Genomic DNA, 26596 nt, shown 5'->3' with positions numbered 1-26596 from the left:
CCGTGCGGGCCAGTCTGCGGAGAAATGCTCTCCGCGGAGAGCCTGTCTTGAAAGTGAGGGGTAAAGGACGGATTCCTGTGAACTGAATCCAGCAGCTTCTGTCCTCTAGGAACGAAGTATAGATGATAGCGAACCACGTGACCATCCTTCTTTGCAGAGCCAAGTCCAATCTGAGACGTCGCCCCGGGTGATATGCTATCCTCGTACGAAGAACCAGCATGTGAGCGATCTCCTCTTCTAATGAAGACCGAGTTCGGTGGAACGTGGACCTTCTGCACCTGCACACACATGGAAATGTGTCTCTGGGCTATTGAATCCTTCACTGCGAAGTGATGAGAGAACGGAAAACCCCAAAGGGGGAATCCATTTTCACCAGAACAAATAAAGAAGTATCCAGTATTCTTTGCGTATTCCAGGTTTCCATTCTTATATTTTCCAACGCCAAAGTCTGTATGGAGAGACTGCCCAGGACAACCTTTCCCCGTCAGCAAGAAGCGACTCCCAGACTTCGGAACAGCCATCTCCGAAGAGCTCTTTTCAGGGTCCACGAGTCGAAGTGCAGCAGCAATTTGCGCCAGGCGGACGTCCATCATAGCGCGCTTCCTTGCCACCCACACTGTATCGGCATTCTGTTCGACCTCGGACGAAACACATGCTAGCGTGGTGAATGTAGCGTCCGATGCCCTTATTTCGGTGTTTTTATCTGTCTCGGGATCGACTTTGAAGATGGGGCTGCACACTTTGCGATTTGCTTCATCCTTCATCGCATCTTCGCCAGGGAATATTTCTTCGTAGTATTCTATCATCTCTTCGATGACGTCCCCTCCATGGTGAGGGGCTTCGAAAGCGAAGTTAGATGGCGCACCACTGTCACTTCCGGAACCTTCAAGAATGACGAAGCCTTTCTCCCGCAACTCAGTCGCCTTGGCCAGGAATATTCATTAGCGACGTTGTCTAATTCCATGGCTGCGGACCAAAGAGCCTGTTACTCCTTGTACTTCAGGGCCGTATTAGGACTCGGACCCGTGGACGGCAGCGCTTTCATGAACACGTTGGACTTCGTCGACCCGAGTTCCTTGTGTCGCATAGCCGCGGCGTGATAGTACACGCAATGATGAATTCGCACCAAGTCCATTCTTTCGCCTAAGCAATTCGCTCGGTGACTAACCAGTATGCACAAAGAACGAAGCCAAGGAGTTTGATGCGTTATCGGATTCCCTTTCGGCCACTGACTCGGTGGAAGTAAGGCGTAGTTAACCCAATCCGGGTTCTTCGAAACATTCCATACGGCATTCGTGTGCCCCGATCGGTAGTAGACCTGGAAGAATGTCATCAAACTCCCCGACGTCATCTTCCCTTTCCACATCACTTTCGACAGCTGGCAGTAAAGCTGTTATCCTCAATTCCTCTTCGTTCTCTTCAAAGGCAGTGTTGAGGGCACGGATGTTCTTGGTTGACTGGATAGCATCTTCCTGGCCTCGCTTTCTCTTTCCTGTTTTCTTCAAAGGCAGCTGCAGAGAAATCGTCAACGAATTAGTTTTAATCCTTTAGCGAATCCCTCTGCGAACTGTTACGGACGAGACCTGCGAGGAAGACCAGGCCCTTGCCCGTGACTAGGCGCCTGGGACGTATCAACTTGAGACGTAGTCGTTTGAGGTACTTGGCGTGAAGCACCTTGAGAGATAGGCGCGTCAGCTCGCTTAGAAAGCTCCTTAGGTGGAGCTAAAGCTTTCACGAGCTTTTTTCCGAGCATATTGAGACGCTTGTCTTGGTCAAAACGCTGCCCAGCTTCATTAACTCCACTCTTGAAACTCTTCATCTGCCTTGCCACAAAGTCATCAATCCGTATCTTGATGTTTCTGCCGACCTCAATCTCCATTTCCAACACGCTTTGCAACTCCTTCTCGTACGTGTTGGCAATGGTGCAAAGCTCCTCATAAATTTCTGCAAAGGCTTCAAAGAAAGCATTCTCGTACTCTGTGAAAGCACCGCGCTTCTTTCTCCTTTTCCTCTGACGCTGAGTAGAGCACCGATGCCTAATTTTTCCAAGTCTGAAACGGGTTTACCATCCTTCCTGTACCACACCTGTGCATCGATCCATTCGAACTTCTTTTCCTTTTGCAAGTCAGTAGCCTTGGCCTTATTCATGCCTGTGACACGATGCTGACCGTCGCAAATTAGAGGTTCCATCATCAGCTCATCAAACCCATCGTCTCTCTGCCTCAACATCGTAGAGCGATCGAAGACCATGTCTTTTGGCATGGCCACAGAGATTGCTCTAGCCGCTTTCAGCAGCCCGTTTTTGAGAAGGCTCTCGGTAATTGATTCAACATGTCTTTCATCAACCTCCCGAAGAGTTTCTTCCATGATTCTGATGTTACTGACTAAGACCCAGACTTGATGCTGCCCGTACTTGCTCACATCCACTTCAGGGATATCTGGGGCAAAAGACTCGTCTATTTCGCTACCGTTGTCGAGTGTAGCAACTCTCGTTTCCTTCACAAACCGGATGTCATCATCAACATTAACAACGTCCATTGGCGAACTGCTGTTGTCATAGTCTCGTCTAGAAGAATCTGCACGAGGTGATTTCGGTGCATATGCTTCCGTTCCGATTTTTCTACATGAATCTGAAACGACCGCTGAAACGATGTGTTTCGCCGTGTCCGATTGTTGCTCTTCATCTTTGAATAAACTTAATCTCTTTCGAACGAATATAGGGGTCTGAGCAGTCTTTTCAACATCGGAGGTTTTCTTGGTAGTGGGAGTGGAGACCGTTCCCTCCATTTCCGACACAACCCTCTTGGCCATCATGAAACTGTCCCAAGGGTATCGCGCCCATATGTCGACAATCTCTCCAAGTGTCTTGGAACAGTGTTGCTCCTCATTGGCCGGAAAAGGGTACGTATAGGGGATGTTCTTACGGTTGTCGTCTATATGGACTTTGTAAACCAGAACGAGGTATTGCGAACCTTTCTCCCAGTCCCCGATGTCTGCAAGATCGAAAGTTCGGGGCGGCATCTGGCCCTCGGCACGGAGGATGATATGCGCAGTTCCCACTCGAACTAGAGCACCGAACTCTTCATGCCCCTCCGTCGTTGCCTGAAATCGTTTGATTTTGAAGTCATGGGCAAAGAGGGTCACTTCTGCATTGGCTACAATTCCCTTGGACTGAAGTTCTTCAAGGGAGCGAACCTTTTTCCAGTTGCATGGCTAGAACCACACACAGGCCCACGCCCACGACCACGACCTCTTCGTTCGTTTCTAATTCCGCGCTTGGGTGTAGGCATGGTAAAAACCTTGATTTATCACTTGTGATACTTCGATGGGGACAGGAATGGATAGCAGTAAGAGGAGCGGAACAAAAGTGCAGGTTTATGTAGAGAACGAAAAGACGTTGCGTGCGATAGTAGATGAAGTTTCTTAAACGGACGGCAAGAGAAGGAGTAATCCAGTAAAGCAACCGCTTAGGTCTTCTAGGTTTCCACTTGAGGTTTCCACGCAATATTTCCACTTGACGGGTACTCCAACCCACGGTGACGCGTCCCCTACGCGCGGAGGGGGCCAATTTCAGCACTCTTCCACCACCAAGACCCTTGAGTGATGGTGACAAGATCCGTTCGGGGTGCCCCTGCAGCCAACTAATGTTGAATATCGGTGCAGTCCTCCGCGTATGAGAAAATGTCAATGTTCGAGTTTAGCGGCTAAAGCCACTGAATAGAGGACGACCTAGTAGAAGTAGTGGTTGATAAGAAGGAACAAGCGCAACGCAAAACGCAGCGCGAGAAACGATAGACGGGTTTGCGACGCGTTCGGGACCTGGAAGCAAAAAAGACTGTCACTGTGGTCGGAAAGGGCGAGCAGACGTAGTGCAAGTACTCGGTATAGGCGTGCCGGTAGGCTGCAAACAAGAAAGGTGCTAGAGAGGAAAAGGGTCGAGTGAGGTCAAAGGGGTAGGACGTGCAGGACGATTTTTGGACAGAAATGCGTCTACACAGGGGCGATTAAGCTATGGGGAGACGCTTTACAGACCCAAAATCAACGGCCCGGGATGCACCATGACAGATGACATGCCTGGACATCCCCAATGGAGCGCTGGGGTGGTGTGCGGCCAAAAAAACAGTCAAGTTTTTTCGGACGCTCGACTCAGGCACCAGATGGGCACATCGATAGCCGATGTGAAAATCAAATCCTTTTTTTGCGCAATTTTTTGGCCGATTTGATTTCCACATCGAGTGTCGATGTGGAAATCAGATCATTTTTTTGGGCAATTTTTGGCCGATTTTACTTGCACATCGAGTGTCGATGTGCATATCATGTGTCAGGGACGCACGTCCACCAAGGTGCCTGCAGGCTCATGCTGGCCGTGGTGTCACCTTCTACGTTTCAGGCCGCTCGCACTGCGTTTTGCGTTGCGCTTGTTCCTTCTTATCGACCACTACTTCTACTAGGTCGTCCTTTATTCAGTGGCTTTAGCCGCTAAACTCGAACATTGACATTTTCTCATACGCGGAGGACTGCACCGATAGTCAACATTAGTCGGTTGCAGGGGTACCCCGAACGGATCTTGTCACCATCACTCAAGGGTCTTGGTGGTGGAAGAGTGCTGAAATTGGCCCCCTCCGCGCGTAGGGGACGCGTTACCGTGGGTTGGAGTACCCGTCAAGTGGAAATATTGCGTGGAAACCTCAAGTGGAAACCTAGAAGACCTAAGCGGTTGCTTTACTGGATTACTCCTTCTCTTGCCATCCGTTTAAGAAACCTCATCTACTATCGCACGCAACGTCTTTTCGTTCTCTACATAAGCCTGCATTTTTGTTCCGCTCCTCTTACTGCTATCCGTTCCTGTCCCCATCGAATTATCACACGTGATAAACATGCCTACTCAAGCGAAAACGTCTTCCTTCGGGAAGCGCCTTAAAGCCATACAGGTAGTGCGAGCAGCCGTAATCCAGCACACTGGGAACGTGGTACCTAAACTTGGAGATATCGCGGATTGGGTTGAGAATAATCTTGAGACCGATGCTGCAAAGAACTACTTACAATCTTTGGGAGCCGAAAATGTATCCGAGGCAGAGGTTCGCAAATCAAAAATGAATCAACGTCAAGTCGCACAAGTCTATGCAATCGTGCAGGCGCTTCTTGGTTGCGGGAGACGTAATGATACTAGACCCTGGCAAATCTTCGAAATCATAAGCGACATTAACGGCGGCAGCTTCAATGCTAGAGGTCTCCAGTGCACGTTTTTTAGCAACACGAGTTCCAAAAGGAATACTGTGAAAGAGCCACGATTCCTTACTTCGCCCGCAACCTCCTTCGAGGCAATGATGTTCCTAATCTATGTGGGAGTAGTTATGAACTGTCACACCAGGAAACAAGGATCACCATGTGCCAAGAGAAAGAAGGTATTGCAGAACTACAAGGTCAATAGGGAGACGTCACAGCGTATTGGTTTTGCTGTTCAGCAAGTTATTCGAGCATGGGAATGCAAGGCCAGATATATGGGATTCAAGAACTGCGAAGAAATGATATATCCTTACATCAACTTGACAAGTGACGACCGTGAGTTGTGCTTTACTGTGTTGAGTTCAGGCTTCGCCCACAAAAAACAGAAGGATACAATCACAGTCAACGCCAGGGCATTCTTTCTCCCAGACGAATGTTCCCCACAAGCATTTGGCCGTGTTCCAGCCGTGGATAATGCTCACCGCGAGGCAGCAAAACTTGTTCTGAGTAATATCCGCTTCCTCGTGACATCGGATTACTTGTATGAAATGCCTTCCATGGCGAATTGGATGGCTTTGGACAGGTTCAAGAAAGTTGAGAAAACGATGCCTCCCATCATCGATGGTTATCCGAACGAAATGGTCAATCACGTGAAGAATTCCCTCCCACAACAAGACATAGAGATGGTTTCTTCTTTAAACTCCACTGAACAGGCGCGACAAGAAAACATCCTTGCAAGGAGCCTCTCAGTTGTGGCCAGGCGCAGGACTGCTTCTAAGTCCGTCTCACACACCGACTTTGTACAGGCGGTGCGAGAAATTGAATCGGTGAGTAGTGCTCCAGACAGGTCAGAGTCCCGGGCAGGACGCTGGCCTGCACAATCACGGACTCTGTCAGTCACGCAGGAGTGTAAAGGTGAAGGCCGTGAATGTCGAGAAGCTTTAAAGAATGTCTACAGGGCAATGAGCAAGTACGCAAGGACGTATAGCTGTACATACATCCAGAGCTATCGCAGGAGGATATCTCATCATGTTCCGAACAAATATTGGAAGGAGTACAGCTGGTGCTTTGTGACCCACCTTACAACTACCGAAGAGAGAACAATCTTCCGAATTCAACCCATGATAACCTCAGCTAAAGTGACATGACTGATTGTGTTCGTGAGATCAGTCAGATGCTCCGTGATGGTGGACATGCGTTTGTATTCTGCTCTGCATTGCAATTAAAACTCTGGTATGACGCCTTCGCATCGTGTACAGTTGTAGTCAGTTCTGATAATGAAGATGAAAAAGATGAGGAAGAATCAAGTCAAGGCGACGAGGAAGGGCGGTCAGGGACTGAAGACCTCCTGGAAGTAAATATCCCTGCGGAGCGTCTCCGAATTTTCAATGTAGATCCCTCACCAGTGCTTATGAACAGCATGCCGGGTCATTACTACACGAATACTGCCATCAAGATGACGGCGTTCAGACGAATTTCCGAGATGGCTGTACATATCACTAAGAAAGGACTCAATTCGAAGGACGCTTTCGCCCTGGTTAACTACGATAACTTCAACTTCGTCTCTTCCTGCCATCCGGCTTGGACTAAAATTATCGACAACGTTCCGAAACTAGAGGAGGGAGAGAGGCTTTAGCACCCCGACGCCCCGAAGTCAAAGTTCGTCCCGTTGCGACCGGAGCAGAAACCTCTACGTCTTCTCATGGAAATCATTTCTCGCTTGACTCAACTGGGTGATTACGTTGTTGATATGTTCAGTGGAACCTTTTCAACTGGAGTGGCTTGTCTTTCGCTCAAAAAGCATCGGAGATTTGTGGGGTGTGAACGGGACCCGGTTGCCTGCCTTGCTGCGACAGAAAACTTGGAGCTGGTCTTTGCTCAGAGTGTTCTGAACCCATTTTCCGACATCAACATACCACAGTTGGAATCCGGAGCAGAGCTATTTGTAATGCAATGCGCCTGTTAGGCAGAGACCAAGGTCCGACGATCCAACACAAACAACATCAACAAAAACAACAACTGCCAACGGCACAGCGCTACGGAGTGTTCGAAGCCCCCTGTCCTCTTTAAGCGGGTTTGCGGCCCGCAGTAGCTCGGATCCCTGATAGCGGGGGGCAAAGAGAAGGGCCCAGCCCGGGATCGGTAGATGGTGGTAGAGACTTGTAAAGGCAACTGCTCGACGAGTTCGGAGGGGTGTTTAGGTAAACCTGGTCCGATGAGTCCTAAATCCAATGCTCGAAGAGTGCCTTGTACACCTTATACCCTTGATAAGGTCTTCGACGGGGACGTCGCAACGTAGCCCGTCGGGAAAGAAGAAAACGTAGCAGCGCTACACCGTCGTACTGCCCGATGGCAAAGTACCAACAACGGATTGGTCGCAACCAGATTCCGATGGAACCAACACTGAGAAAAGCACCACTGGTGCACCAACACAGAAGCCCGATGGCAAATGACGTCACGTTGCGGATCGCAATCCTACAAGGTGGGACCAACTCAAGATTAAGGGAAATTAGGATAGGGAAGTAAAGGAAAATTGATAAGGAAAAAGGGGACCCCCGAGCGCAAAGGATAAAGTAATCTGTAGTTAAAGGGAATGTCTTGTAAAAGACGGACTTCAACCAAGGCGATATCAGACTCTGGCAACTCGGGTTCGTTGGGGAATAAAGGAAAAAGGAATGGGACCCCCGAGCGCTGAAGGATGCCGTACGCTTAGGTAAAAGGGAGCGTCTTGGTAGAGACGGACTTCGACCAAGGCGACATTCAACTCCGGCAACTCGGGTTACCTTTACTGACTTGATGGTCAGAGGGCTAAGGTATATATCGCCCCGCCGGAGCCACTACATTAGCTCTCGGCGCTAGATCGTAGATCTAATCTAATGTTAAATAACTAATATGCAACTAATTAAAATTAATAATTAAAATAATAAAGTGAAATGATTTCCACTTTTGCTTGTCATACCCCATCATTTTCATTTATTTTCACCCCCCTTTTCAGGTGCGTATTGCACTACACTATTGTTGGCTCATAATCGGGCATTTACAAGGGCCGCTGAGAAGGGCTCAGATTGGAAGCCTCCGAGAGGATGTCCTTACTTTCAACAAGTTCCGGAGCACATTTTGAAGTTCCTACCCACTAAGTTACAAGCACTAAATATGGTGCAAGAGTGCAAAGGAAAGCCTGTATCAGAGTGGGCGAGGGAATATATCGGAGGCCTTCAAACAGTTCACTGCGAAGATATCATTTTATATGAGTGTATGGTTCTCAGTTTGATTGAGGCTCCTTCAAAGCACTGGAATGATGGCTCTCTTGGTGTTTTGACGACCAGAAATGTTCGGAGGGGAGAGGTTATATGCCCTGTTTATGGAACAATCGTTTATAGGGACTTAACAAGACAAAGTCAGTCCACAAAACAATACGGTGAAAACGGTGTACTTGGGTGTACACCTGAAATGTTCCGCAACTGTTCATATCCGATTGAATTGAGCAAGAGTTTTCGGGGCGTGAGAGAGGTTTACATTGTTCCTGCACAGTTCGGCGTCGCAAGAAGTATCAGACTGGCTACGGGGACTAGAAAGGTGGAGGGACACGGGCTTCGGAAGGCGGGACACCGAATGTGTCTCTTTGCTACAACCCCACAAAGGTAGCGGACCTGAATTTTGTTTGGGGCCATGATACAGTTTTATATGTCGCAACCACAGATATAGAGGCCGGCGCAGAACTTCTAGTCAGCGTATAGAAGTATTCCGAGTTCTGTGGTAGTGCTAAAAACTGTTGAATAAAGACCAGAGTTCTTGTTCCGCACATATACTTATGCCCGACGTGGCGGATACCCTTCCTTTCGCCCCCACACCTGATAAATTCCACCGTCTGGGAGACTCCTGTGTTGTACTGCTGAGTTTGATGTGGATATGAGACACATATGATCGTCGCTTTCTTCGCTCTCCTGTTCGCAGTAGTGCATAACTAATGCCTTTCGAACGTAGCTTCCAAGCTCAACCAGCGCTCTTCTTTCATTTCGTTGTTTTATTAACACGCGGTATCCATCTTCTTCCGCTTCGCACTCCTTCACCGCGCAATATCGTATTGTTTCCTGACTTTATTTCCCACGAGCGTCCAGAATCTGGACTTGAAATACAGCTAGCACCATCCAGAACCTTCTGTCTTCATCATGATCAGAATCTTTGTTCTCATGAAGGGTGAATGTGAGATCAGGATCCGCGGTCGAAACTACACAAGCCTGCAGGGCTTGAATCACGCTACCATAGGATATAGTTGCCAGAACGGATGTTTGGTCCCTCTTTTGCCGTCTGTTACTTTGCACCATTTCGCAGTTCCATATGTATGTACAGTCACGGAATTTCCATGCTCCGCCTGGCCACTTCTAAGCCATATCTTGTGTTTCCATAAATGCTATAAAAGCTCCCTTGCTTTCAACAGAAATGCAAGGTCAGTTGACTGGAACATTTCTGACTATTGACCTCCGTCTGCAATGTTTCCTAGGTTCATAATTCTTGACTTGTCTACGCGCCAGTCCTTCCTACTGAGAGACGATGATAAAAGTCCTTTCTGATGGAATCAAAGGTTCTGCAGAACAGGAGTTAGGAAGCAGTCCTGAAGCTTTTGTAGTAATCTTCTGGCATCCTGCAGCCCAGAACTGTCGTAGCCCAAGAGATTCTAAACTGACTTCGCTGACTCAAAGCTCCATCCGTTCTGACTGGTGCTAATGCCTTCAGTCTCAATTGCCAGACCAGTCTTCCAGTCGTTTGCAAGACGATGTTCCATAGCCTGTAATTGTGAGTTTTTCATAATAGATTAAGCCACCCCCCTCTTCAATGGCTGATGAGCGCTTTCAAACAACAATTTTTGTACATGTCTCACGCTACCGAACAGTGGCAATGTATGTGTGAAGAACTCCAACAGTCTGCGAAGGTTTGGTTTGTCCAAATGAGTGGAGGCAAAGCTGTTTGTGCGACACAGCTTATCTACTCGAGAAAGGTAACGAAGTGCCATATTCCGAATCTCCAGGAGTCTTTTGGTTCCTTCTTCTTCATTGTGTGTGTCTAATGACCTCTTACCATCTATTCTTGATTCCAGAAAGTACTGCGTCCTGCTCACGACAGAGAAAAACAGGTCGAGGAGGTTGAGAGCTTCATCAATAGTAGCATAGTTTCCGCTTACTCCCTCGCTAATGATTTTGTGCACGTACCAAGTACACTTCATCGCCCGTGGTGCTACCAAGAGCAGGCAGTACATAGACGATATCGTCATTGAATGTAGCACATGCTTGTCATGGTTGATTAGGCTCTCCTGATATATGAGATGTCCATCCTTCAAAGCCACTTTGGCAATCGTCTCAGTATCTCTGCGTACATCTTTTGGTAGCAATGTTATACAGAAATTCATGATTTTGCGACCAATCCCGAGGAAAAGATGATCGGGAGCCACAACGCATGAGCGATATGAATGGAAAACAGAAGGAACAACCGGTTTCCTACTGCCAAGTACACAAGGTACACGAGCGCGAACGTGTTGCAGTTTTGCAGAGAGTTGATGAAGTGCCTACAAACTTGTCTCAAACGTATCTGCGTCATCCATTCCGAGGGCTTTCAACTCTTCCCTGGATAACTTGGATCTCCTCAATGCAGTAGCCTCGTTCTCATCTCTCGCGAAAGATGGATGGTCGGAATGGATGTGAGTTGTGTAACAATACTTGCTTCCTTGAAATCCAGACTTGTCGTACCTTCCATAGCTGCATAAGTGACATGGAACATTGGAGCAGTGCCCTAGTAGGTTCAAAGTGTGGGAGACTGCAGGATAGTCCCCGACGTACCCGACGACATCGAGAAAAAGAACATCCTTCTCTCTTTCTGCGGTAGTCATCGATGACTACTGCAGAAGGAGAGAAGGTTGAGATTTGAGATCTCAAATCCCTTTTCTGTCCCCTCAATGATATCATCAATAACTGCCGCCAGTACCTGGCTTGTAGATACTCCTGAAGGAGTTAACCCGATGGGTCTGATGGCTCCAGCTCCGTTGCGGTTCTCCGGAGCCATACCTATTGGCAGCATGTATACACCACCCATGCTTCCGTTCTTTCCAATGTACGGCGTAAATCCATCAGAGTACAGAAACATTCTGTACACAACGTACTTTCTTCCATCTTCTGGACTTCCACTGCTCTCCGCATCAACGCAATGGCCCTTTTCCATCGGATTATCATCCGCAGATACTCGTTTCACTAGGATTTTGTCAAACATCTGGTTGTAAACCCCCCTATTCGTGCCAGTGAGATTCGAAACATTTTTTTCAGAAGATACAACCAAGCTGGTGGCGTAGTCGTCATCACAGTTCTGTCTTCTCCACATCCTATATACAAAGAAGGGTGTTTGCGTTGGTTCTGTCGAATCTTCGGCGTCTGGCTGTCCTGGGAGTGCAAGTTCGACGACCATGTCACTGGGAAGGAATGCCCGAGATTCTGGTCTCTTCATCTTCATCCTTTTGGTACGCTTTGAATTGGACCGGTCCTGCGGTTCTGTCCAGTTCGGATCATCGTAAACAAAGAAGGAAGATACAACTGCATCAAAGCTCATGTTTGTTGAGGACGTTACTGCAAACTGGGCTTGCATCAATCTGCCCTTCACGGCGTCACTTGTTTCGAACGTGATGTTAAGAAGGAGCCCTTTTCGAAGTTGCACCGTCACACCATCTTCGGTTGGAATCCGATAAACAGATAGACTCACAGCCTTATCCTGGATTATTGGAGTGTCCTCAATATTCAAGAACCTTGGTACCTCGCTTGACGGATCCATATCATGCCGTCTTCCTTGCACCATCTCCCGCAATCTTGCTGTCGAAAAGTCAAGTTTCGCCCAGTTGCTAGGCTTTACGATCATGGTAGGAACGCTGTCCTGTGAGTAATACTTTTCAACGCCAGCCTTCGACCCAGACTTCGAGAAATCCACAGTAAACATTTCTACACGACAAGGAACGAAGAAGTTGGATTTCGCAAATGGACGAACACGTCTCTTCAGAGTAGATGTACTTGGCAGTTTGAGAGTGAGCTGCCTTTCATTCGGTCTCCAGTTCCTAAAGTTAGCAAGTGTCTGATACGCAGTCTCGCTGAGACGTGTGCTCCCAGTTGCTGTTATCAGTGATGCAATAGTTGTCCAAGTCAATCTAATTCCACCAGAAGCTCCGTCGAACATGCTGTCGATCAAATCTTCGCACTCCTCAGCTTCGTAGACAACGTCCTGCTCAACGCTCAATCCAATGTCTAATCCAGAAATTCGTTCGCTTTCTTCACAACGGAGCGTGTCATTTCGTTCGGAGTGAGGACTTAATGGAAGTGCCTCCACGCCGTCATGCATCACGCCTTGTTTTTCTTGGAGGTCGCTTAAAAGCCCGTCTTTCAAAAGGGAAGCATAGGATTCTGGTTGACCGTCTAGTAATTTGAATCCATCCCCTGGACGTTTAGCTGGCTTTGTAGACAGTTGCCTAGATGGCCTTGCTCTTTTTCGATGTCTTTCAAGCTGAGGTTCAGAAGAAGATGGTGCGTGCCCATCCGAAGTAGTCCCTTGTGATACAACATCTTCAGAACGCTTTGCATAAGGTCCGCGTTTAAGAACCCAACGACTCTTGCTTTGACGCCCCATCTGTGACAGTTTCGACCAGGTTTGCAACTGGAAGGGGGGCTGCAGTGAAGTTTGGCATGGACCTCGGCATTAAGAAGATTTCAGCAAGCTTACTGCTCTACAGCCGAAAGAAGGTCTTTTGTTAAATTTGGCGATGCATACGATTGTGCCGTTAATATTAAAGCTTGGTTCAATGAATAGAAACGGTAAGAATGAGATGCTCCTACTCGCATTTTGATGTGATACCGCACCAAAAAAGCTCAATCGATGGCTGTCATTAAGGTAACCCGTTACCGGTCGCTCCCGTTCACGCACCACGGGGCGACTGCGCGTAACCGGCCAGTGAGCCACTCCCTTTTCGCGAGCTAACTGATTTTCACTCAGATGCCCTGCTCGAATTCAGAAAAGGCGGTAGTTTGATATATTAAACTACCGCCTTTTTTGAGTACTGCATACACAGGAAGGTCAAATCAGCCTATCGGAGGCAATAAAAAATCGGCGCAAATATTTTGGTCCGGGCCAGCAAAAAATGTGTCATAAATGTAGCAACGCTTGTTGATTTCATGTCGCGATTTTGCACATTTTTTACCAATAACGCCATTGGCTGAAAATCGGAATAGTTATGGCACAGCGTCTCTGCCTGGCCTGTGGCGGTAGATGACTGGCTGGCGCTGCACACGGGTAAGTCTCGCAGTGCCAAACGCCATTGGCTGAAAAGCAGCATAGTTATGGCACAGCGTCTCTGCCTGGCCTGCGGCGGTAGATGGCTGGCTGGCGCTGCACACGGGTAAGTCTCGCAGTGCCAAACGCCATTGGCTGAAAAGCAGCATAGTTATGGCACAGCGTCTCTGCCTGGCCTGCCGCGGTAGATGGCTGGCTGGCGCTGTACACGGGCAAGTCCCGCAGGGCCAAACGCTTTTACATTGATGCAATGATGAGACGGTGATCATCGCTGCATATGCGCAGCCACCGACGACCATGTTTTGCTGCTCCAGGGCAGTGAAAATATGTCTCCATTCGCAGCTCCAATGCAACACTACACGTAATGCTCCGACCTACTCTCAGTCAATGAAATGTTAATCCAGTACCTTTCTTGCAAAGGTGATATCACCCCGCCGGTCCAGAAACGGTCCCAACCCGAAGGATGAAACCGATAGCGGTTCCAGCGGCGTTCACATCACATTTATTTGTAGCAACCAAAGAGTATTGTTACGGCTACATACACTACATCTACCCCGTCCAAATACCGGAATACCGCAGCAGTGGTTCATTGCGCTTCCGTTAAATACAATAATCAACGCCAAGAAACATAACAAGAGAGGTCAGTTACGGTCACAGTACGTCATGATGGTGGATTGGAATTCTGATAGACCAAGGAGGGTGTACTGATGGCTTACCTGATCCTGAGTTAGAAGACGGGCGGGTTGACCTGCAGTGAGACAAGGAACGCTGTGAGGCTTGGTCAGAACAGTTCTTCGAAACTTTCAATGTGTTAGAGAATGTGCGAACTTACGTTACAGCTTTGTAGGTAATCGCAAAACGGCATTGCCTAGAGAAAGCGCTCACTTACGAAACGTCTGCAGCGCACTCGTGTCTCCGCATGAGAATTCAACCAAACACGCAACTCGCAGAAAGCAAACTGTCAGAAACGGGGATGCGCGGTGGGTCATGACTGTAGCAGAAGTGGCGTCACTTACTATGGATGATATCTCAACCAAACACGCAACTCGCAGAAAGGAAACTGTTAGAAAAATGGATGCGTGGTGGGTCAGGACTATGGGAGAAGTGGCGTCACTTACTGCAGAAGATATCTCAACCAAACACGCAACTCGCAGAAAGGACACTGTTAGAAAAATGGATTCGTGGTGGGTCAGAACTATGGGAGAAGTGGCGTCACTTACTGTGGATGACATCTAAACCAAACACGCAACTCGCAGAAAGGAAACTGTTAGAAAAATGGATGCGTGGTGGGTCAGAACTGTGGGAGAAGTGGCGTCACTTACTGTGGATGATATCCCAAACAAACACGCAACTCGCAGAAAGGAAACTGTTAGAAAAATGGATGCGTGGTGGGTCAGGACTATGGGAGAAGTGGCGTCACTTACTGCAGAAGATATCTCAACCAAACACGCAACTTGCAGATAGGAAACTGTTAGAAAAATGGATGCGTGGAGGGTCAGGACTGTGGCAGAAGTGGCGTCACTTACTGTGGATGATATCTCAACCAAACACGCAACTCGCAGAAAGGAAACTGTTAGAAAAATGGATGCGTGGAGGGTCAGGACTGTGGGAGAAGTGGCGTCACTTACTGTGGATGATATCTCAACCAAACACGCAACTCGCAGAAAGGAAACTGTTAGAAAAATGGATTCGTGGTGGGTCAGAACTATGGGAGAAGTGGCGTCACTTACTGTGGATGATATCCCAAACAAACACGCAACTCGCAGAAAGGAAACTGTTAGAAAAATGGATGCGTGGTGGGTCAGAACTGTGGCAGAAGTGGCGTCACTTACTGCGGATGATATTTCAAACAGACAAGCAACTTGCAGAACGGAAACTGTTAGAGAAACAGATGCGTTGTGGGTCAAGACTGTGGGAGAAGTAGCTTCACTTACTGTGTGGATGATATCTCAACCGAACACGCAACTCGCAGAAAGGAAACTGTCAGAAAACGGGATGCATGGTGGATCAAGACTGCGGACGACGGGCGTGCGGAGAGTTGGATCTGGTCCTGGAACTATATTGCTGCATATATATATGCAGTGTTCAGAAAAAACCGGTACCTAGATATTTCAAACTGTTCATGGGCACGTGTCGTACTGAAATTTCAATTTGAAATTACCGAATTCGGTATGGCATGGCTGTCCTTAACGACAGCCATTCATTGAGCTTTTGCATGCGGCATCACATCAAAATGCGAGTAGGAGCATATCCTTTTTACCGTTTCTATTCATTGAACCAAGCTTTAATATTAACGGCACAACCGTATGCATCGCCAAATGTAACAAAAGACCTTCTTTCGGCTGTAGAGCAGTAAGCTTGCTGAAATCTTGTTAATGCCGAGGTCCATGCCATACTTCACTGCAGCCCCATTTCTAGTTGCGGACCTGGTCGAAACTGTCACAGATGGGGCGTCAAAGCAAGAGTCGTTGGGTTCTTAAAAAACGCGGACCTTATGCAAAGCGTTCCGAAGATGTTGTATCACAAGGGACTACTTGGGATGGGCACGCACCATCTTCTTCTGAACCTCAGCTTGAAAGAAATCGAAAAAGAGCAAGGCCATGTAGGCAACTGTCTACAAAGCCAGCTAAACGTCCAGGAGATGGGTTCATGTTACTAGACGGTCAGTCAGAATCCTACGCTTCCCTTTTGAAAGACGGGCTTTTAAGCGACCTCCAAGAATACCAAGGCGTCATGCATGACGGTGTGGAGGCACTTCCATCAAGTCCTCACCCCGAACGGAATAACACGATCCGTTGTGAAGAAAGCGAAGGAATTTCTGGATTAGACATTGGATTGAGCGTTGAGCAGGACAATGCCTACGAAGCTGAGGAGTCTGAGGAGCTGATAGACAGCATGTTCGAAAGCGCTTCTGGTGGAATTCGATTGACCTGGACAAATATTGCATCACTAATAACAGCAACTGGGAGCACGCGTCTCAGCGAGACTGCGTATCAGACACTTGCCAACTTTAGGAACTGGAGACCGAATGAAAGGCAGCTCACTCTCAAACTGCCAAGTACATCTACTCTGAAGAGACGTGTTCGTCCATTTGCGAAATTCAACTTCTTCGTTCCTTGTCATGTAGAAATGTTTACTGTGGATTTGTCGAAGTCTGGGTCGAAGGCTGGCGTTGGAAAGTATACCTCACAGGACAGCGCTCCGACCATGATTGTAAGACCGAGCAACTGGGCAAAACTTGACTTTTCGACAGCAAAATTGCGGGAGATGGTGCAAGGAAGACGGCATGATATGGATCCGTCAATCGAGATACCGAGGTTCTCGGATATTGAGGACACTCCAATAATCAAGGATAGGGCTGGGAGTCTATCTGTTTATCGGATTCCAACCGAAGATGGTGTGACAGTGAAACTGCGAAAAGGGCTCCTTCTTAACATTACGGTCGAAACAAGTGACGCGGTGAAGGGCAGATTGATGCAAGCCCAGTTTGCAGTAACGTCCTCCACGAACATGAGATTTGATGCAGTTGTATCTTCCTTCTTTGTTTACGATGAGCCAAACTGGACAGAACCGCAGGCGGAGTCCAATTCAAAGCGTACCAAAACGATGAAGACGAAGAGACCAGAATCTCGGGCATTCCTTCCCAGTGACATGGTCGTCGAACTTGCACTCCTAGGACAGCCAGACGCCGAAGATTCGGAAGAACCAACGCAAACACCCTTCCTTGTGTATAGGATGTGGAGAAGACAGAACTGTGATGACGACTACGCCACCAGCTTGGTTGTATCTTCTGAAAGAAATGTTTCGAATCTCACCGGAACGAATAGGGGCGTTTACAACCAGATGTTTGACAAAGCCGTAGTGAAACGAGTATCTGCCGATGATAATCCAATGAACAAGGATCATCGCGTCGATGCGGAAAGCAGTGGACGTTTGGAAGATGGAAGAAAGTACGTTGTGTATAGAATGTTTCTGTACTCTGATGGATTTACGCCGTACATTGGAAAGAAAGGAAGCATGGGTGGTGTATACATGCTGCCAATAGGTATGGCTCCGGAGAACCGCAATGGAGCAGGAGCCATCAGACCTATCGGGCTAACTCCTCCAGGGGTATCTACAAACGAGGTACTGGCGGCAGTTATTGATGATATCATTGAGGGGACAGAAAAGGGATTTGAGATGACCAATGCAAAAGGAGAGAAGGTTGTTCTTTTTCTCGATGTCGTCGGGTACGTTGGAGACTATCCTGCAGTGTCCCACACTTTGGATCTACTAGGGCACTGCTCCAATGTTCCATGTCACTTATGCAGCTATGGTAGGTACGACAAGTCTGGATTTCAAGGAAGCAAGTATTGTTACACAACCCGCATCCATTCCGACCATCCATCTTTCGCGAGAGATGAGAACCGGGCTACTGCATTGAGGAGATCCAAGTTATCCAGGGAAGAGTTGAAAGCCCTCGGAATGGATGACGCAGATACGTTTGAGACAAGTTTGCAGGCACTTCATCAACTCTCTGAGAAACTGCGACAAGTTCGCGCTCGTGTGCCTCGTGTACTCGGCAGTAGCAAACCGGTTGTTCCTTCTGTTTTCGATTCGTATCGCTCATGCGTTGTGGCTCCCGATCATCTTTTCCTCGGGATTGGTCGCGACATCATGAATCTCTGTATAACACTGCTACCAAAAGATGTACGCAAAGATGCCGAGGCAATTGCCAAGATGGCTTTGAAGGATGGCTATCTCATATATCAGGAGAGCCTAATCAACCATGACAAGCATGTGCTACATTCAATGACGATATCGTCTATGTACTGCCTGCTCTTGGTAGCACCACGGGCGATGAAGAGTGCTTGGTACGTGAACAAAATCAAAGGCGAGAGAGAGAGCGGAAACTGTGCTACTATCGATGAAGCTCTCGACCTCCTCGACCTGTTTTCCTCTCTCGTGAGCAGAACGCAGTACTTTCCGGACTCAAGGATAGATGGTAAGAGGTCATTAGACACACACAATGAAGAAGGAGGAACCAAGAGACTTCTAGAGATTCGTAATATGGCACTTCGTTACCTATCTCGAGTAGATAAGCTTTGTCGCACAAACAGCTTTGCCTCCACTCATTTGGACAAACCAAACCTTCACAGATTGTTGGAGTTCTTCACACATACATTGCCACTGTTCGGTAGTGTAAGACATGTACAAGAGTTGTTGTTTGAAAGCGCTCATCAGCCATTGAAGAGGGGGGTAGCTCAATCCAATATGAAAAACTCACAATTACAGGCTATGGAACATCGTCTTGCCAACGACTGGAAGACTCGTCTGGCAATTGAAACTGAAGGCATTGACACTAGTGAGAACGGCTGGAGCTTTGAGACAGCGAAGTCGGTTTTAAATCTCTTGGGCTACGACAGTTCTGGGCTTCAGGATGCGGGAAGATTTCTACAAAAGCTTCAGGACGGCTTCCCAACTCCTGTTCTGCAGAACCTTCGATTACATCGGAAAGGACTCTTATCGTCGTCTCTTAGTAGGAAGGACTGGCGCGTAGACAATTCAGTAATTATGAACCTCGGAAACACTGCAGACGGAGGTCAACATTCGGAAATGTTCCAATCAACTGACCTTGCATTTCTGTTGAAAGCAAGGGAGTTTTTAGAGCATTTATGGAAACAAAAGCTACGTCTTAGAAGTGGCCGGCCGGACCATGGAAATTCCGTAACCGTACAGATATATGGAAATGCCAAGTGGTGCAAAATAACAGACGGGCGAAAAAGAGACCAGACATCTGTTTTGGCCACTATATCTTATGGGAGCGTGATTCAAGCCTTGCATTCTTCTGTAGTTTTGACCGCAGATCCTGATCTCACATTCACTCTTCATGAGAACAATGATTCTGAGCATGATGAAGACAGAAGGTTCTGGATGGTGCTAGCCGTGGTTCAAGTCCGGATTCTGGACGCTCGTGAGAAAGAAAGTCAAGAAACAACACGATATTGCGCTGGAGTGCGAAGCTGAAGAAGATGGATACGGGGTGATGATACAACAACGAAACGAAAGAAGAGCGCTGGTTGAGCTTGGAAGCTACGTTCGAAAGGCATTAGTTATGCACTACTGCGAGCAGGACAGCGCCGAAAGCGACGACCATATGTGTCTCATATGCACATCAAACTCAGCAGTACAACACAGGAGTCTCCCAGACGGTGGAATTTATCAAGTGTGGGGGCGAAAGGAAGGGTATCCGCCACGTCAGGCATAAGTATATGTGCGGAACAAGAACTCTGGTCTTTATTCAACAGTTTTTAGTACTACCACACACCTCTGCATACTTTTATGCACTGACTATAAGCTCTGCGCCGGCCTCTATATCCGTAGTTGCGACATATAAACTGTATCGTTATTGCAAACAAAATTCAGGTCTGCTACCTTTGTGGGCTTGTTGCAAGGGGGCACGTTATGTATCCCCGCCTTTCGAAGTCCGTGTCCCTACACCTCTCTAGTTCCCGCAGCCAGTCTGATCCTTAACTTTTTCGTTTCCCTCACCATACACCCACTCTCCTTGTCAACCGGTGCACCGTCATTGCTGTATAAAATTTGCAAAATTTGGGTGCAAATTTTGAGAGTTAGGACCAGTGATCAGTGGGGAGCTGTGATCAGTGGCCACTGATCACAGGCCGGCAGGGGGTGTCGTCCGACATCGTCATTGCTGTATAAAATTTGCAAATTGGGGTGCAAATTTTGAGAGTTAGGACCGGTGATCAGTGGGGAGCTGTGATCAGTGGCCACTGATCAGTGGCCACTGATCACAGGCCGGCAGGGGGTGTCGTCCGACATCGTCATTGCTGTATAAAATTTGCAAATTGGGGTGCAAATTTTGAGAGTTAGGACCGGTGATCAGTGGGGAGCTGTGATCAGTGGCCACTGATCACAGGCCGGCAGGGGGTGTCGTCCGACATCGTCATTGCTGTATAAAATTTGCAAATTGGGGCGCAAATTTTGAGAGTTAGGACCGGTGATCAGTGGGGAGCTGTGATCAGAGGCCACTGATCACAGGCCGGCAGGGGATTCAGGAGTAAGGAGTAGGATGGTTTTTGTACTTTAGGGATTCGCAGTGCTTCGGAGATTTAGAGGAGTCGGGGAGTAACTACGATTAGAAGATTCGTGGGATCGGCTGTTGGAAACGTGATATCCTTGTTTCGGGTTCTCCAGGTACGAATAACGTCCGGGGAGGGCATGTTGTCCTTCGTCTGAAAACCGCGTCGACCATCATTGGCAATGCGAGCCATGATAGCTCGCAATGTATAATTGTTAATTGCAAATCCCCGGGAGGCAGTGTATTTAATGCGCTGCTTAATGATTTTGTCCTCGTCCGCTTTGACGACACGGGGGGCTCCGGGACGGTTGTTGGCTGGGTCAAGAAGGCGGGACAGTTTGTCGTCGTCCTTGGTCTTGAGACATTTTTGTAATCGGTCTGCTGTCCCACGACTGATGATCATCAGTGTGGTTCGCCTCACAGTCGACTGTGAGGCGAACCACATCGGCAACCTTTTTTTCATCTTCAATAAATTTACCGCTGTCTGCCGTTTGTCTTTGGCCCTTGCGTCCCGTCTGTCCCTTGCTTGGCGCGCGCTGCCTGACGACGCATTCCAATCGACATCGCAGGGGGCGTGAATTGTCCGTAACTGGAGGCCAATCCCGGGAGCAGGACGAGAAGGTGTTTGATCGTGGATCAATTACTACTGTTTGGCCTTTAACGGTGCTGTGTGCCCGCCATTTTTTTGGCGGGACGGGGAGAAGCGAGGAGGTAACATTTCGGGAAACTGGAGGCCTGTTTCGTGAACATGACGAGAAAGTGTTTGATCGTGGATCTAATACTACTGTTTGGCCTTTAACGGTGTTGTGTGCCGGCTATTTTCTTTTTTGGCGGGACGCGGAGAGGCACGGAGGTAACATTGCGGGAAACTGTAGAAGAGGTGAACGCTTAGGCCCCGGAGCGTTTCCCTGGAGTCCAGGGATGAAAGACTGCACCCATTGTCCGCACTGGCAGCAACGAGAACTGAATCATCAAATTAGCCTTTTTTACCAAATAATGCTTTTAGGGAAGGGTATACCGCGCAGGCCTGCATGCGCAGACAAGTTTCTTTGGAATGACATGTAATGGCTGTCGCGCGACAAGATTTACAAAAGCTGTATGGCTGGCCAGCCATACTGGAACTAGATTAATTTTTGTTAATTTTTTAGAGGTTGATTCTAGTATGGGTGGCCACCCATACAGCTTTTGTAGATCTTGTCGCGCGACAAACACATCACACGTGTGGACCCAAATGCAATGTATTACACGTGTGGATCGATATGCAATGTTTTACACGTGGCGACCAAAACGCAATGTATTACACGTGATGACCAAAACGCAATGTTTTACACGTGCGAGAAGCTGGTGGATGATGATTGGCCGATTATGATACGGAATCGTATACAGTGCCTCCTACGATATAGTGCTATAGCGTGACATACCTCTAGCTATGGCACTATTCTAGCTATGGCACTATTAGGAGGTTGGCACTATAGAAAGGAGGCTCAAATACATATATTTGGGGACAATGCACACTGCATAACACAACTAAATAACTTCATCCTTTGAGTACTGAACCATGCCGGATGATACATGTGAGCGTACGAAAACCTGTGCCAGAGCGTATGAAAACCTGTGCCAGAGAGTGAGCCATAGCACTATATAGAGGGAAACACTACTAAAGTAGGCACTATTGAGCGACCCTGTAATATGTAATGGCTGTCGCGCGACAAGATTTACAAAAGCTGTATGGCTGGCCAGCCATACTGGAACTAGATTAATTTTTGTTAATTTTTTAGAGGTTGATTCTAGTATGGGTAGCCACCCATACAGCTTTTGTAGATCTTGTCGCGCGACAAACACATCACACGTGTGGACCCAAATGCAATGTATTACACGTGTGGATCGATATGCAATGTATTACACGTGTGGATCGATATGCAATGTATTACACGTGGTGACCAAAACGCGATGTTTTACACGTGCGAGAAGCTGGTGGATGATGATTGGCCGATTATGATACGGAATCGTATACAGTGCCTCCTACGATATAGTTCTATAGCGTGACATACCTCTAGCTATGGCACTATTAGGAGGTTGGCACTATAGAAAGGAGGCTCAAATACATATATTTGGGGACAATGCACACTTGTAACACAAACACAACAAAGCCTGCATAACACAACATGCTTTGGTCAGGGTCTCCTTTAAGACAGCATAGATAGCTGTACTGCGTACTGAACCATGCCGGATGATACACGTGTGAGCTTGTGATAACCTGTGCCAGAGGGCGAGCCATAGCACTATATAGAGGGAAGCACTACTATAGTAGGCACAATTGAGCGACCCCCCCTGCAACCGGTCCGTTCTGCCCAGAGAAAACCCCCCCTACTTCGCCTGCATACACTGTAAGTCTGCAACGTGTGCGGATGTTCACACACACCCGAACACGTGCAAGGCCCAGCAAGATTACCTTCCTAGTAAACCTTTTAGAAACGCAAAAATCGCAGCGAGCAACGACAAAGTGCTCAAGGCAACCCTGCTTTCTACAAGAGCGTTTTCCGGCTACCGCAGAGACATTTGAAACAGCTTCAACCGTGTTGTACTTCACTGTTCGAGTAGAATCTTCGTTCCATCCTTCAGCATGGAGCCAATGACTGACCGCGGCTTTCCAAAAATGCCAGAACCAGGCGGCCGAGCCCATACTTTGGAGTCCTCAGCCTCGATGTGCTGGACTCTTTTATTCCTGGCTTACTCTTCTTCGACATTTGTCAACGAATTTGGACATGGATGGCAAGCAGCTTGGACGGTGCTATTAGTTTTGGTTCCAGTGTGCCTCGCCGGTGCACCCAACATCATGGACGGTCGCCGCCGCGCAGTCCCTATTTTGGCAATTTAGGTAGCGTATATCCTCATCCCGTCACTGCTTCAGCTCACAAAGCCAGACGACCACTCATCGCTTCGCTCCGAAATGGCCGACCTGATTACCGTTCTTTGCATCTGGCTTCCACTGGAATTTAAGCTGTTGTCATCGGACATATCACCGACTGGAAAGGTTACAGCCTGGGGCTTGTTCACCGCAGCTTTGACAGTCGTGAACTGCTTCACAATTCTACGCCCTTTTCAAAGCTGGCCCACGCTCGTGACTTGGGCTACACTTTCAAGGTAACCCCAGTCGATGTGCTGATAGCGCTAGCTGTGCGTGCTGCCTCTGATCTCATCACCGTTCCACTTGCCGCCCTAACCCGGTTTGCTGACGTCAAGACGCCACCTCGTTTAGACGCGGCCAAAGAAGCCGCCACTTTCCTAGGCATATTCATGAACGGCGTTACCGAGGAGCTTATATTTAGGGGTATGATTCAGAATATGTTGGAGCAACGCCTAGGCCACGGGTCCATATCTGCACTACTCATCGCGTCTGGTGCCTTCGGCATTGCACACTTAGGGAAATCAAAACTTGGATATGACCCGCCAAACGTTCGATACATGGCCTCCGCCTGTGTCACCGGTGTTGCGTGTGGGTTCGTATGGCGACAAACAGGAAAAGTCACAGCTTCCGCGCTGACGCAGGCCACGTCGAATTACATTATGTGGCGCGTCGCGTTAAGCAAAAAAGTTGGCCAGTAGACAGCGTTTTTTCGCAGCTAGAGTCCCTGTATAGCACTTGACAATGATTTCCACTCTTAAACTCACTGAGCACACTCTAATGCTAGTCTAGTTCGTCCCACAGGTCATCGTGCTTGTCAATATCGACCCATTCTCGGGTAGGGTTTTTCGTGTAGAGCGTGGCATTGAATTGTCCAGGTCGCCCATATGTCTCTCCATTAGCACCTTCGAAGCGAAACGGGTTACTTGACATGAGCACGCAGTTTGACTCCTCGCCGGGAAAAGCCGGAACAGAGATTCCCTTTTCCAAAAGTAGCTTTGAGGAAGATGTCGACCAGCTATAAAGTGGTAGCCCCCGGCAAACACATTTGATCCAAGCTTTGGTGCTTCTAAAGACACTAGCACTTCGGGTTTGATAAACGAATCTGCTGTCACATCAATTTTTCTTGGACCCGTCGAAAGATCCCAGCCAGATGGTACATCAAGGCTCACAATCGCAAGCCGAGTTGAGATTAGCATCTCGTAAACAGTCCAGTACTGTTGTCGAATGTCCCCCCCATCAAAGCCAGTTCCAAGGAAGGCATCTACAACGATGTCATAATAAAACTCTAGCGTGCTGGGAATGAAGTCGTGCAAGTCGATTCCGGCTTCATCGCAGACAGATCGGAAATTAGCATGCTTAGATTGCTCTGCAGCATAGACCGCTGGTGCATAACCTCTCTTCTGCAGCTCTACAGCGACTTGCAATCCAATTAAGCCGTTTAAACCTGAGCCGCAAGCAATAAACACATCTGATATTTCTTCTGAACCATAGCATTGTTGTAATGCATCACAAAATCCACTTGCACAGGTTCTAGCCATAACCACAACGTCCCCACCTGAGTATGTAATAGCATCATTAATGGCTTGATTTGCCAATTCCGGGGAAATATGAGTCTGCCGGGGTTTGGAGCTATCTCCTTGCTTACTGCTTTTGTCCACTTCCATTTGCATCGATATTCTGCCTTGCGACCTTCTGTGTCCTGCGACTCTGAAGTGCTTGGCACGGGCTCTCTTGGAGTTGCACAGAAATGCGTGAATTCATGGGTCTCGCCAATGGGCTCGAGACTTCAAACGCTGTCTTCTGAGAAGCCATGATTACACACGGAGGGATTTCTTCTAATGCGACCAGCCTGGCCTATTCCCGAAACGATTGATTGGAGGTGAGAATGATGCAAAGCAAGCAAAATGTATTCTGGAGTGCAGCCTTTCTAGGGTGACGCTTGAATGCTTCAAGACTCCAGTCTCACGAAGCCTCTATGACTGTTTTCTGACTGCTGTGCACGTCCTAAAGCAGGAAATCGAAAATTGTGGCGGCAAGACGTACTTGAAGCTGGAGCCGAAAAGCTGTACTTGGTGTCCTCAACTGCTTGTGCTGCAATCTGCACTGATGTGTGCCCTGGGACTTTGCTTGGTCAATTTGAGGTCGTGGGATTACTCAAAACACCGGTCAATCTCAAAAGAATGAAAAAATTCAATTTCAATGCCACACCAACCATCTTCCGTAATTTTTCAACGAGACGAAGCCCAGTTTTGTGAGATTGCTGTGTGTCTCAAGCAGTGTTACGAGGCATTCGGTTGCCAGGTGGCGGCTGGACACGCGTACCACGGGGCGGAGCGCATCCGTATACCGCCGAAGGACGGGCAAGCGAAAGGCGGGAAGGAGGGAGCGAGACAGCACGCGCGGGGAATTGGGGGTGCCAGCCACCGGGGAGAAGGGAAACCATAGGCCGCACGGGGCTCGGGCAGGGGCAGAAAGACCGCGCAGGTCGCCGGCCGAGGGCGCGAAGGGAAAATGGCACGAGGGGGTGGCTACCGGTGGGGCAAGGGGAAGCTGGATCGAAGGGGAAATTACGGGAGGGAGGGTTGGGGATAGCCGACTCATCCCGGGGAACGTGTACTTAAGAAGCCATCCCCGAAGATAGGAAGGGGGAGGCAGCAGACTTGTGAGGAGTAAAAGAATACGGGTGGATTCCCGTCATTACAGGTCGCTCGGTGCCCCGCGGCAGAATTGCCGCAACAGCACCCCTCAATATACTTTCCTCGCGTCTTTCGCGCTCACAATGTCAAGAATGACAAGCACCTCTAGCTATGGCACTATTGGGGGGATGGCACTATATAAAGGAGGCTCAAATGCATATATTTGGGGACAATGCACACTGCTAACACAAACACAACAAAGCCTGTATAACACAACTAAATAACTAGCACTATATAGAGGGAAGCACTACTAAAGTAGGCACTATTGAGCAACCCCCCTGTAACATATAATGGCTGTCGCGCGACAAGATTTACAAAAGCTGTATGGCTGGCCAGCCATACTGGAACTAGATTAATTTTTGTTAATTTTTT

General features: G+C 48.2%; 2 protein-coding genes; one reads left to right on the top strand and one right to left on the bottom strand.

Moving 5' to 3' along the window:
* Window positions 1-23028: 23028 nt before the first annotated feature.
* On the top strand, window positions 23029-24313 carry CHC_T00002408001 (hypothetical protein). XM_005713561.1 is given in 2 exon segments: window positions 23029-23256; window positions 23257-24313. 1 exon segment carries the CDS (start codon window positions 23029-23031, stop codon window positions 23254-23256), a length of 228 nt encoding a protein of 75 aa, XP_005713618.1. The 3' UTR covers window positions 23257-24313.
* Window positions 24314-25066, bottom strand: CHC_T00002407001 (hypothetical protein). The gene has a single exon (XM_005713560.1). It carries the CDS (start codon window positions 25064-25066, stop codon window positions 24314-24316), a length of 753 nt encoding a protein of 250 aa, XP_005713617.1.
* Window positions 25067-26596: the final 1530 nt, after the last annotated feature.

Source organism: Chondrus crispus, genomic scaffold, assembly GCF_000350225.1.
Source record: "Chondrus crispus Stackhouse genomic scaffold, scaffold_138, whole genome shotgun sequence".
In the NCBI taxonomy this organism is placed as follows: Eukaryota; Rhodophyta; class Florideophyceae; order Gigartinales; family Gigartinaceae; genus Chondrus; species Chondrus crispus.
The sequence above is the reverse complement of the archived record's forward strand: the minus strand, read 5'-3'. Positions and strand labels throughout refer to the sequence as shown.

Excerpts from the sequence above, each read along its gene's own strand:
- CHC_T00002407001 (XM_005713560.1), bottom strand. The coding sequence starts at position 25,066 with ATGGCTAGAACCTGTGCAAGTGGATTTTGTGATGCATTACAACAATGC.
- CHC_T00002408001 (XM_005713561.1), top strand. The coding sequence starts at position 23,029 with ATGTTCACACACACCCGAACACGTGCAAGGCCCAGCAAGATTACCTTC.